General features: G+C 34.8%; 1 protein-coding gene across 1 annotated transcript in view; it reads right to left on the reverse strand.

The window, feature by feature from the left end:
- Positions 1–10140, reverse strand: part of LOC120628101 — a 57317-nt gene extending 47177 nt beyond the window's left edge. Inside the window, exon 1 of the mRNA XM_039896319.1 lies at positions 9735–10140. Within this exon, the coding sequence (XP_039752253.1) occupies positions 9735–9765 (31 nt within the window). The 5' untranslated portion in view covers positions 9766–10140. The remainder of the gene's footprint in view (positions 1–9734) is intronic.
- Positions 10141–13144: the final 3004 nt, after the last annotated feature.

Below are 13144 nucleotides of genomic sequence, written 5' to 3' on the forward strand. Positions count from 1 at the left end.
ATCAGTATCATTAACCTTTTAACGTCCCACTGATAAGTGCAGGTCACCTCTTTTATAGGAAATGTTTTTAGAGTATAGACCCACAACGCTGCTCTGATTCGGGTTGGCGGCTGCAACGACATTTATTACAAGTGAGTGTCACCGGGACCGAGGTCTTAACGTACTCTCCGAGGCACGGGGTTGACACCGCCAATTCGTAATTTTGATATTGAGGGTTGATACTGAAATTTCTTTAACAGAAAAAACACAATACCTAAAAATATTTGGCCCCGGGATTCGAACCAAGGACGTTGTGATCTTTAAATGCTCACGATAACAACTACCAACAAGGCATTTTATCAAATTAAAATTCAAAATTTATTTTATTCATGTAGGCCTAACAGATGCAGTTATGAAACGTTCATACATATATGTTTACATAATTGTAAGGGGATGGTGATAACTTCGTTCGCCAATTTATACCTAAAACTACGAGGGTTCTAAACGCGCCCTGGTCTAAGAACAGCCCACAACTTAGCCGGGTATTTTTTTTGCTATCACCATCTCCACACGATGTTTTCCTTCACGGTTGAAACAAGTAATAATTTAGTTACTTAAAAAGCACGTAACTAATAAAAGTTAGAGGTGCGCGCTGGGTTTCGAACTCGGCCCCCCGAAAGTGAAGTCGAGCTCCTACCCACTGGGCTATCACCGTTATTATTTGTATATAGATAGCTATTATATTAAGAATTCTTTATTGTTTGCTTCCAACAAATTGCATAAAAAACGTTACTAAACAATCATATTTCACTTGAAAAGCCGTGGAAAATCAATTAAGACGTTTTTTTCTCAAAACCAGTTTTACATATTACGTTTTGGTACTTCCACAGGTGTTTTCGAAATGCGAAGTGCAATATAAGTTTCGAATACCCAATTAAATTTTGAACTCTATAGCTTTTGGGACAAGGTTCAAGTTGATATTGCGTCTGCAGAGCTGCGTAACCAGCACGTTTTCCTCTCCGTACCATTGTCTAGATTTTTTTAGTCGTGGGAAAAACACAATAATTATTAATTGTTGGTTGGGCAACTCAAATTACAAAACGTCAGTATACTTGTCTCGTTTGTTTGTATGGGTTGAGAATAGTCTATCCCTTTCTAGCATCAAACCGAGGTAGCCTAGGTTTGGTGCCATACTGGAAGGTTAAACCTAACGCAATTGTTATTTCACGTTTTTGGTCTCAAATATCACAAACTCTGATTCCCGGGTTTAGCTAAAGCCATTATTGTATGCAGTATTGTGTCCAAAAATAGTGAAAACGCCCCGCGCACGTCTCACTTTACACCCGCGGAATGTGCTAGCTAACAAACTTATTCCCATTTTCACATTTTATGGTGAAAGCTTAGAACATAAGAGGTAAAATAATTACTATCATCAGCGAATGGTATGCGGTGACTAACCGTTTGTTCGAGAAACCATTCCAAAGTGGAGTGGTTTTTAATGCTTCAATATTAGTCGTGTACACGGTTTTTGTATGTTCTTAATTCTGTGACTACAAGTTACCCTAACTGCAATCTCATCGGATGACGCAATCTAAGATATATTAAAATTACTCCTACTCGGATTATACGCGACATCGTACCGGAACGGTAAATTGCTTAGCGGGATGTCTAGACTAGACCATCTCCTTTCTACCATCGAACTGCGAGGCACCGAAAGAATCTGCACCGTTACGTGGTTGAAATACCATCAACACGTACGAAGCGTTTTGCTTCTTCCTTTCTGATCCGCACCGCAAAGGCCTGGAATGCCCTCACATCTTCCGTCTTCCCTGATACCTATAATCTGGGTACCTTCAAATCAAGAGTGAATAGGCATCTTCAAGGCAAGCGCGCTTCATCTTAGGCTGCATCATCATTTACAATCAGGTGTGATTGCAGTCAAGCACTTGTCTATATATTTAAAAAAAAAAAAATCTAAAATAATAAATTCCCAAATTGGCGCTGCCTGGGATCGAAACCGGGACCAATCACATCGCTCACCGCTACAAATTCAAAATTCAAAATTCAAAAATGTTCTATTCCCGTATACCTTATTACAGGCATGAAGCGTTCATACATTTAACATGTTGACATTAATGTTTGGTGATGGTGATAACTGCATTCTTCAACTTAAAACTAAAGCTAGAAGGCTGCGTCAAGGAAGTCGTCAAAAAGGTTAAACGTAACGCAAATTTTATTTCACGTTCTTGGTCTCAAAGTTCACAAGCCGGTTTTGATTCCCGGGTTAGCTAAATTCACCCAAAAACTACTAAACGCGCTTAAAGAAGTTTCACTTCAATAAAAAAAAATGGACCATAGACTAAACTCTTCCGTTGCATAGACAGCCCTACGCTTCATGCCCTTACTAAATGGCGGTATATCGAAATAGCTCGGCCGCCGGCTCAATGGGCACCGGATAGCCGCATTACTGATAACAGTCCATTGTGTGTCCATCTGGCGTATTAGCTGTAGCCTATGGCCGCACGCTTCCCTCCGCGCCGCGGCGTCGCTTATTGTGAGCTAAGAGATTCTCCATTGATTAATATTCAAACATAATGTTTCAATTTCAAAATTGTATTTGCAGATTGTGTTACATAGTTGGTAGGTACAATATATGTATTATATACAAGTTGGCTGTATCTCAGGAACAGTAATAAGTAAAGTAAAATTTTCACAAAGTTTATATTGCCGCTATAACAAAGAAATAATCAAATAGCATAAAGTTGAATCTTTAAAAGAGTGCTTCATACAAGAAACATGTTTTATAGTGTTTTTGCTTAATAAGATATTAATGGCAACTGTGTAGTTTTTATTACAACGTGGTAGGTACGTAGTTATTTTCTTCTTTACTTAAAAGCTAAGCTCTGGTCGGAGTAAACCTTCTCTATCCATCTTCTTTTTCACCTCTATATAAGTCTCCACTCCAACCTTATGTTCATGTCAAATCTAGTCTCGGTCGTTCTCTTTCCCTCCTTCTCTCTACATTTTTCTCCTGATTAAACTTGTGATCAATTCACCGAGTCTAAGGAGGTGACCAATCGTTCTCACACTTCTGTTTTCTATAGTTTTAATAATATTTCCCTTTAGAGCCCTCCATGTCACGAGTTAAACCCGAACTAAGCCGGTTGTTTTCATGTTGATGTATTTCTTTGGTATTTATGCTAATATTATTATAAAGACAAAAGATTTGTTTTTTTTGCTTGTACCCAATAGGCTCCGAAACTACTGGACCAATTTTAACAATTATTTTACCAATAGAAAGCTAAATTATCACGAAGTAATATTAAAGACTATACAACCGAAAATAGCTATAACCTAAAGTAGCAAAATTTCGGCTATAACACGAAAAATTAATTACCTTTTTCCTTAAAATAATGTACAAAATAATAATTACTTCGAACATGTAGTACATTATTTTTATGTATCATATAAATCATTTTCGCGGCGTAACAGTAAAGCTCCAAGTCGGTATGACATCTTTAACGAACATCGTTATATTTCAGCCAATTTACCGAAAACCATAAGAAAATATACACTAACACCTTCCGCATGAGCCACTCTGTTCATTAGTGAGAACCGTATGAAAGTTTTTTTTTTTATTTTTTTATTTTTCCGGTCGGAAGTTTTTTGGTTTTTCGCGCCCAGAAGACAAGGCGGGGCAAAGTAATGTAAAGATAAATGAAGGAAATTTCACATTCCTCTGTCTGCGCAATTCTCGTTACAAGGGGTGCATAGTTTATGCTTCATAAAACATATCACTACTACACTTAAAATTTTTATAATATAATTTATATACACAGGTAAATTATCATATATAACATATTCAGTTTTCATGGTAACTGAAACCAAATGTGTTACGTATTCCATCTCATCATAATTTTTTTGACGGCTGACTGGCAGCGATCCTGCTTTCTGAGTCCAAGTCCGAGGGTTCGATTCCTACAACTGGAAAATGTTTGTATGATGAACATGATTTTTTTTCAGTGTGTTGGGTGTTCATCTGTATATTAGAAGTATGTATGTCATCTTAGTACCCATAACACAAGCTACGCTTACTTTTGGGCTAGATGGCGGTGTGTGTATTGTCGTAGTATATTTATTATTATTTATTCTATAACTCATTTTTGTTTCATCGAGTTTAGAATCACAAAGATCCTAAAAAAAAATCACTTTAATAATATTATTTTGAAATACATATATATATATACATCTAACCGCGCGAAGCCTGGGCGTCGTTATAAGAAAATATTCTTAAATGACTAAAAATAAAAACCGACTGATCCAAAACTGGTATTCTCGATACGAGGGGACGAGATCGCAATAATTTTGCAACGCGAACGACATTTCTATCGGATGCTAGACCGGTTTGCGTGCTTGACTTGAACAATATTTACTAGTAACGGGCATAAGTTTTAGTTATAAGGCTTTTAAAGTATACGTAGCTTCATTTACACGCCATTGCTTCTTACTTTTCCTATATTCTCATTACTTTTTAGTGTAAAGTATTAATAGTTTAAATATAAAAAACGAGTGCGATTAAATAGATTTTCTTTTATGTCAGGGTGTTTTTATTATTTTTTTAATTATTTGGAAGTAAACTTTACAATTAAATGTAATAAAGAGATTGTTTACCTTATAAGACAGGTAAGAAAGAATTTACTGTTCACACTTTATATTATTTACTGCCACGAGATTCCAGGGTCCGATTTACGGGTCCGGTATAAAGTGAGAAATTAAAAAAAAATCATTACTTCATAGGCCTAAGGGGGGCTCGTGTTCTACGTAGATCAAAGGGGGAAGGTTATAAATACATGAGTCCCATCTCACCTGGTGAAAAGTGATGATGCCGTCTAAGATGACATTGGGCTAACCCATTAGGAGTACGACAGTTATGTTAAACCCATACCCCTAATAGGATTCTAAACGAAATCGTAATAGAACGCTACATCGTTTATTTAGCGTTCCGGTACGATGTCGTCTTGCACGTCTTTGGCTTGAGCAAATAGCTAGATCGTTTGTTGGTACTTCGTTGTCGGTGGGGTGGAAGCCAGCCACCGTCGGAGCTGTCAACCAAACAAGCCTCAGCAGGGCTAGTACAAGTACAAGTACAAGGGATATAAATAACTTAGGTTGCTTGGAAGCATCCGGCTTCGCTTTCAGCTCTCACAAGATAGAAAAATGAATGTTAAAATGCAAAATGTAAATTGTTGATGTTGGAAAAGAGCAACTGCTGAGTTTCTTGCCGGCTTCTTCTCGGTAGAATCTGCCTTCCGGTGGTAGAATCACTACAAACAGACAGACTTGACGTTTCAAAAGTGCTTATATTAGGCCTACTTGAAATAAATGAATTTTGAATTTTGAATTTTTGAATTTAACGTGTCCAGCGGCTAAAGCACGGGAACGTGGAATAGGAGAATTTTACCCCCGTTATTCTTGCACATACATTATTTGGATTTTATTTACACTTGTGCACCAGTGCTCTGAGAGTTGATACAGCTGTGGGAGAAGATAAATTCACTTTATTATCAGGTTATAAAATCTATGTCCAATTTATGTTTGTCACCTGAATAAAAGCTACTCGTATCTCCGAGAATAATTTCGTCATCGATCGATTCAGCGGTTAAGCAGATGCATAAATGACAAGAATAAATTACAACGAAATGAAAAACCCACAAACATTATAAGCATTTAAGCATGGATGTAGGGTGTTTCCCAGATTTTATTCCGAAAAAAACTACCTAGCTATGGTCTTACTTCGAAATTAATTACATCACATTTTTCTCATAATCATTCTTTTTTTTCTCATAATCATTCTTTCGACGAAATATTGTAAAGTACCCGAATACGTCTATAGTTGGGTACACGGCAAGAAACATACGGTACCTAATAATTATTACTATAATTGGCACTCTTTGAGCGAACGTGACGCTTTAAAGTTAACTATAATGGCAGCGCATATTTTGGTTCATCACTCCGTCTGTCACAGTCACATAATGACTAAATTAGGAAACAAAGTATCTCCAAATTTAGAAACATTATGTAAATCTTTGGCACAGAATCGGAAAATAATAATTTAAAAGTAATAAAATTAATATTGAGAAATTTTAAAGTAACAAAAGTAATTATTACTCTCATTTGTGTTCTGCAAATAAGGTATTTTTCATATTTTTAGCCTGTTTTACAGATTTTAACTCCGAATTCTATCTCTAAAACCTTTATCGTAAAGGCATTAGGGTTAAAAGACTTAACCAGTTATTAGTGACCCCTATCGATGTAAAGTTAATTCCTATTTGTGCTACTAACATTATAAATGTGAAAGTGTGGATGTTTGTTACGCAACAGCTGAACGGATTTGGATAAAATTTGGCAAGAATGTAGCCTTTGACATGGAAAAGAACATAGGCAACCTTTTATCCCGGAAAATAAGACAATTCCCGCCGTAATAAAAAAACTTAATCAACGCGAACGAAGTCGCGGCTAGTATTTAAATAAAACTTAATTCAAAATAAATTTATTCCAAGTAGGCCTAATATAAGCACTTTTGAAACGTCAATCATGTATGTGTTTTTGTAGTTACTCTACCACCGGTTCAGAAGGCAGATTTTACCGAGAAGAAACCGGCAAGAAACTCAGCAGTTGCTCTTTTCCAACATTGATTTACAATTTAACAATCTTTGTTCTATATTGTGTGAGATGAAAACGGAGTCATTAAGAAATTCATCAATAGAATAGCTAGCCCCACAAAGGCTTTCTGGACTTTCTTAAAACGATATGCCGATTACTAATTTTTGACCGTTTTTAGTAAGTCGATTGTTTATATCCACTTTTTTTTATATAATAATAATAATAATAATAATAAACTTTATTCAGCTTCCACACATAAGTAAACTAATGAAAACTAATTACTAATTACATTAAAACTAATTAAAACTAATTATACACTATTTTACAAAATAAATGCCATAAATAATAAAAAAAAAAAAAAAATTATATAAGATTAAATCGTTGTAAATATATTGCAACTTGACTCATAAGAAATATGATGAGGGCACAAAATATTCATAAAGGACTTTTAAATATCAGGCTGGCCCGAAGAGCACGCAAACGGTATTTGTGAAGAGATTGGAAGGGGGCATTTGCTCAATCATGAGACAGTTCTAACTTATTAATATTGCGGCGATGCTTGATGGTAATGGAGCCTACTTAAAATTGCATAGGTAGGCATTAAGCCGTTTAGTTATGCTACGCTGCGTTTATTCAGCGAAAAAGGAATAGGTCGTGATAACCTACAACCTGTTATATTTTGCGATAAGTTTTAACGGTTACATAAATCAAAATTTAAGAACTTTTCTCAGTAATTCATTGTATTAACACAATGATCGAAATAAAAATAGGCGTTTTAATAGCATGTTAAGGACACGATTAGCAATTGATTTGAAAGATATTTTTGCCTAGGCCCATATATGTAAAATTTATAACTTTTATGTGATAGTAATTTTACCATGAACTCTATCTTCCTTACTCTATCGATCTATAACATACTGGGCCGTAAAATTCACAAGGTTTTTCAATTGATTTCCAAACGGATGATATCAAGGAAGATAGTTTCTCATTAGTTTTTAATCATATACGCGTTAGTGTTTACGTTTTCGTTTTTAGAAGGATTTGTGGAAAAAAAAAACTAGGTCAGGAGATTTGAAGTAAACTCGACAATGCATAGTAGAGAATCACTCGCATTCCGTTAAATACAATTTAGTATTTAATATAGATGTGTGCTTTCAAACATAAGTAGTTTGTAAAAGCATAAGTAGTTTCTAAAGGAAGGTGTCCGTTTTTTAAAACTATTAAATGACTACAATGCATTTAGCGTGATATGAAAGTCAACAACGAGCTACAGAAAGCTAGCGTATAATATTTACATACGAGACAAAAGATCGTGAGAAATGACCTTATCTCGACAAATAGATGGAATATCTCGCGCCTTACTCATTTTTTGTTCACCTTAAACTACGACTGTTTTAATATGTTATGTTTTGTTAATTTTATTCTCTTATTTCGTATTAGTTAGTACCTAAGTAGTTAGGAAACGACGATAAAAAGGACGACAGAATAATAGTTTTTTTAAATTGGATCTATTGTTTTTTATTTCATTGTACGTATGTTAGCGTGTAAATAATGTTTGTGTTAAATTTGTTTATATCCTACTGCTGGGGCAATAAAGGGGCTGCAACTATTATTATCATGTGTTAGTAATAATGACCTAGATGGTACACCAACGACCGAACGTGCATCACAAAACACCAAGATGCATTGGGTTGATATCTCCAGTTTCTTAGCCTTATTTACGTTATATCTTAGCAGATAGATTTAAAGTTGTCAATTATTATCATAATATCGATAAAAAATTAAAAACTCCCAACTTTCAATATAGTGTACATCATTTTATTAGTCAAGCCATTTTATTTGATGCCTATATTGAGAGAGTCTTGAAAAAATTTGTGGCGGTGGTGGCTACGTTACATTTGAAATTTGTGATAGTGTATAGTATTCTACTAGTCAAGCCATTTCATTTACCCTAATGAAAGAGCTGTGATAAAAATGTGTTTCGCCAATTTGCGGTGGCGGCTATCTTACATTTGGAATTTGGTGATAGTGTATAGTATTCTACTAGTCAAGCCATTTTATTTGATACCCATAATGGGGAAATTGTGAAAAAAAAATTGTAATTCGCCATTTTGCGGCGGTTTTCATCAAACATAGCCAAGAACACTCCCGACTAATTTACCTTTCGAGAAAAGAAAACAAAATCAAATTTCGTCCGGGTGGGAAACATGATGCCACAGACAGACATTACACTTCAAACTAATAACACCCTGTTTAAAAACTAAGATCACGTAATCTGTAGTCATATTACCAAAATAGGAAGACCAATGACTCTTTTTATTGAATGCGCAAATTCTTTAATGAAATGTTAGTATATAGTACGCGTATGTCGGTACCAAAATCCCTTTTAAAGTTTCTTTTATATTTTTGCGATTATCCAGTGTTTTTTTTTTAGGCACTACTTTATTGCATTAATATTTCAACACTCGTCTTTAAATCAACTTTCAAAACAGTTCTTAATTTTTTACTTCTTGTTTCCTGGCTTATTCCGGCTAGCCTTTCTAAAACATTTACGAACAATGTCCTTATAACCGTACCTATATCACGCTAACTCACTTACAATTGTCATTGAAATTGGATCAGCGGTTCCCTTGTTACAACATAACAACGAACGAAAAACGTTGTTTATAAATAACCAAACGTGCTCGTAACTGTTGATTCTTGGTTCATTCAATTAAGTTTATTAGAATAATTTACTATAACTTTTAGTAGGTATTGCACGGTTTACACGTTTTTTCGAGTTTTTTTTTCCATTCTTTAGAGATTGACTTAGCAAACTGGCATTTAAGCTTTGTGTTGGTAATTCAGTAAAGCTATAAAACTTTTAGGAAAAAAAAACTTTTAACACTATCGATAAAAATATTTTCATCATGACTCACATCACTAATTATGTAGATATATACAAATTTTTGTTTACGGATAAAAGGAAAAACTTATTTTTTTTTGGTTTTAAATTCAATGCCATTTGTATGAATAATAAGTTATGCAATTTTTTATTTTAAACACAATGTTACAATACTTTTTTTGAGAATTAAAATAAAAAAGATACTCACTCAGAGGCGACAAATCCGAAATTAAATCCATTATCCAAAAAGCACAGGTGCTTTTGATTTCACTTTGAATGGATGTTTCAACCTGTCACCCATTTCTCACTATTTTGTATCACAATAATTCATAACACACTCGCACATTGTGCCGCATTATAGAGAATCAGTCGTATTTTTTCCGCGATTAGACTTAAATACGAGATACCTCGCAGACTATCTAACAGATTTGCTCACTGGTCCCTATTATCCAATTTTTCAATATAAACCGCAGATGAAAACTTATAAAAAGAACTTTCCACACTAAATTTAGCTGCACGTTAGGTAATTCACACACTAATATCACTGTTTTGTGGCAAAATTAGCGCTATAACTAAATATTGTGCCACAAAAAAGCTCACGCTACAAAACACGGGCGAAACGTCATCCTACTAAACAGGTTTTGTTTTTTTTTCGCCGCTCCGCAGACCACGTGATTGATTTATTTACGCAGTTCCCTAGATCGACGCTAGATGGCGCTAGTAGTACAGCGATGCCGTAGATCTTAGCCGTGGCGGGAAATGTAATTGGATTTGCGTTGATAACTTTTCGCGTGTAACTAACCGTTGAGAAATTTATTAGTCGTGAATTCCTTTACAATGGATTTTTTTTATTTTATGTTGATTAGAATGATAAAGTGTCGCTTTAGTGCAAAATTCGATTGTAAAGTGGATTTGTTAAACCTTGTGCTAAATAGTTTTCTATTTAAAAGGACTTCTAATGAATTCAGCAAATGTTTTAAAAATACCATAAGTAACTTATATTTTCCCGGGAAAAAAGTATCTTATGTTCGTTTATAGATCGATGCAGTGGTTGAGTGGAACATAAGGGCGAAACAAACCCACTTTAACATTCATTATACCTATTAAGGCTCGGCCGGTTCACCTGATGATATGTGATAATCACCAACCATGTGTATCCGCAGCGCAGCAGTAACTTACCAATTGAAGTATGCGTTATATTAGAAACAACGCAGACAAATAAATAACAAAATAGAATTTCGTGAATCAAATAAATAATAATTATTATATTATATTATTTATTTTTTTTATCTTTTTTTTCTATTAATCCAGTAATCAGTGTCGATATCGTACCGGAGCGCTAAACCGCTTAGCAGCACGTCTTTGTCAGTAAGCTGGTAACTAGCCTAAAATAATTGATTAATTTACATTAAATTTAAGTATTAAAATCTACTTATATATATTATGCATATTTTATATGTATTATCTATATCTTAACATTTTGGTATTTATGTATATCTATCAACACTCTTGGCACTATTCCGTTCTCTTGCTGTAAGTCCTATCTACAAAGGTTGCCTGTAAGAGATAGTTTGCAGCAATAAGGGCGCCTGTGCATGTCTACAGTGTGTACTGTATACACTTACTGTTTCTTTGCAATATAGTGTTTCTTCTTCTTCTTCTATTGTTGTTTAATTATTGTGGTCAATAAAGAAATTATTATAATTATATAAAATTATCTGTCATGTGATTATATCGGACTTTCAAGAATTAGCGCGAAACAAGAAACCCCTAACTATGAAACTAACTGTACTTGAATGGCTGTAACTGGTTAATGAGGAATTGGCATATGGTTTTTGGTTAGAGTGACCATGGTCGCTAAATATTAACGTGACAAGAAAACTCGGAGTCATAAACCAGATCCCTATCTCTAATTTGATCACGTAGAGATACTCCGAGGAGCATAGCTCTTTATATCGCACGCTCTGTAACTGGTTAATGAGGAATTGTCATATAAATAATAATAATAAATAAATATACTACGACAATACACACATCGCCATCTAGCCCCAAATTAAGCGTAGCTTGTGTTATGGGTGCTAAGATGACTGATGAATATTTTAATGAATAATATACATAAATACAGAATATACATATAAACACTCAGACACTGAAAAACATTCATGCTCATCACACTAACATTTTCAAGTAGTGGGAATCGAACCCCACGACCTTGGACTCAGAAAGCAGGGTCGCTGCAAACTGCGCCAATCGGCCGTCAAATGGCTTTTGGTTAGAGTGACCATGGTCGCTAAATATTAACGTGACAAGAAAACTCGGAGTCATAAACCAGATCTCTATTTCTAATTTGATCACGTAGAGATACTCCGAGGAGCATAGCTCTCTATATCGCATGAGTAACTCTGAGCCTTCTTAGAAGATCCATAGTAAGCTAGCACGATTACGGTCTTCATCCCAGCAATTTAAGCCACCAGCGCAGATACCATGGACAAGAGACAATTATAACCCCGGGGAAAGGATAAAAAAGTATCTTCTCGCAAAGCTTTATCAACTGTCAGAGCACTGGCGCACATGTGGAAATAATATCCAAATAATTAAAAAAAAGTTACATTACAATGTTCTAAGTATCCCTACTAATATTATAATTGTCAATGTAAGTTTGTTTGTTACGCTTTCACGCAAAAACTACTTAACCGATTCTCATGAAACTTTGTACACATATTCTTGGAAGTGTTAGAAGTAATATAGGATAATTTTTATCCTGACATTAAGCTCGGTCCCTTTGGGAGAGGGGATGACAGTGTTTAACCAACTTAACTAATATTTGTACTATAGAGGTTATAATATGTGTTAATTTTTTCCCAAACTTTGTATACATCTGATGAATGTGGTTGGAGTTAGAGGACAGAACTCCTCAGCGGAGAGCAGCAAACCCCTCATTTAAGGTTAGCGATATTGAATACTTAAAATTTTTTTAGAACTTCAACTAAATTAAATGCCACATAAAAAACAAAATCAAACGCAGACGAAGTCGTAGGCAACAGCTAGTAAATAATTAAATAAATATACTACGACAATCCACACATCGCCATCTAGCCCCAAAGTAAGCGTAGCTTGTGTTATGGGTACTAAGATGACTGATGAATAGTTTTATGAATAACTAGCGCTTCGCCGGGCCAGATTTTGCTTTATTTTATTTAAACAATAAACTTACATCATTAAATATTAAATTTAAGTCTCATAATATATTAAATCATTTATTTCTCTCCGTATTCATTCTCTTCTATTCTCTTCTCAAGCGGGTGAAGATCATTATCTACACCCATGTACTGGGTGTACATGAATACAATATCATCATAGTCAAAAATAGGAGTGCTCCGATCGTCACCAAACTTTACAGGATTACTCGCCAGGTCAATCCGGAGATTTCCTGAAAGTTTCATTGAAATCGGTCCAGCCGTTTCGGAGTCTATACGAAACACCCCCACCCACACACTTTCTCTTTTATATTTATATAGATAGATATATATACATAAATACTTTGAATATACATATAAACACCCAGACACTGAAAAACATTCATGCTCGTCACACAAACATTTTCCAGTAGTGGGAATC

Source organism: Pararge aegeria, chromosome 12 (assembly GCF_905163445.1).
Source record: "Pararge aegeria chromosome 12, ilParAegt1.1, whole genome shotgun sequence".
In the NCBI taxonomy this organism is placed as follows: domain Eukaryota; kingdom Metazoa; phylum Arthropoda; class Insecta; order Lepidoptera; family Nymphalidae; genus Pararge; species Pararge aegeria.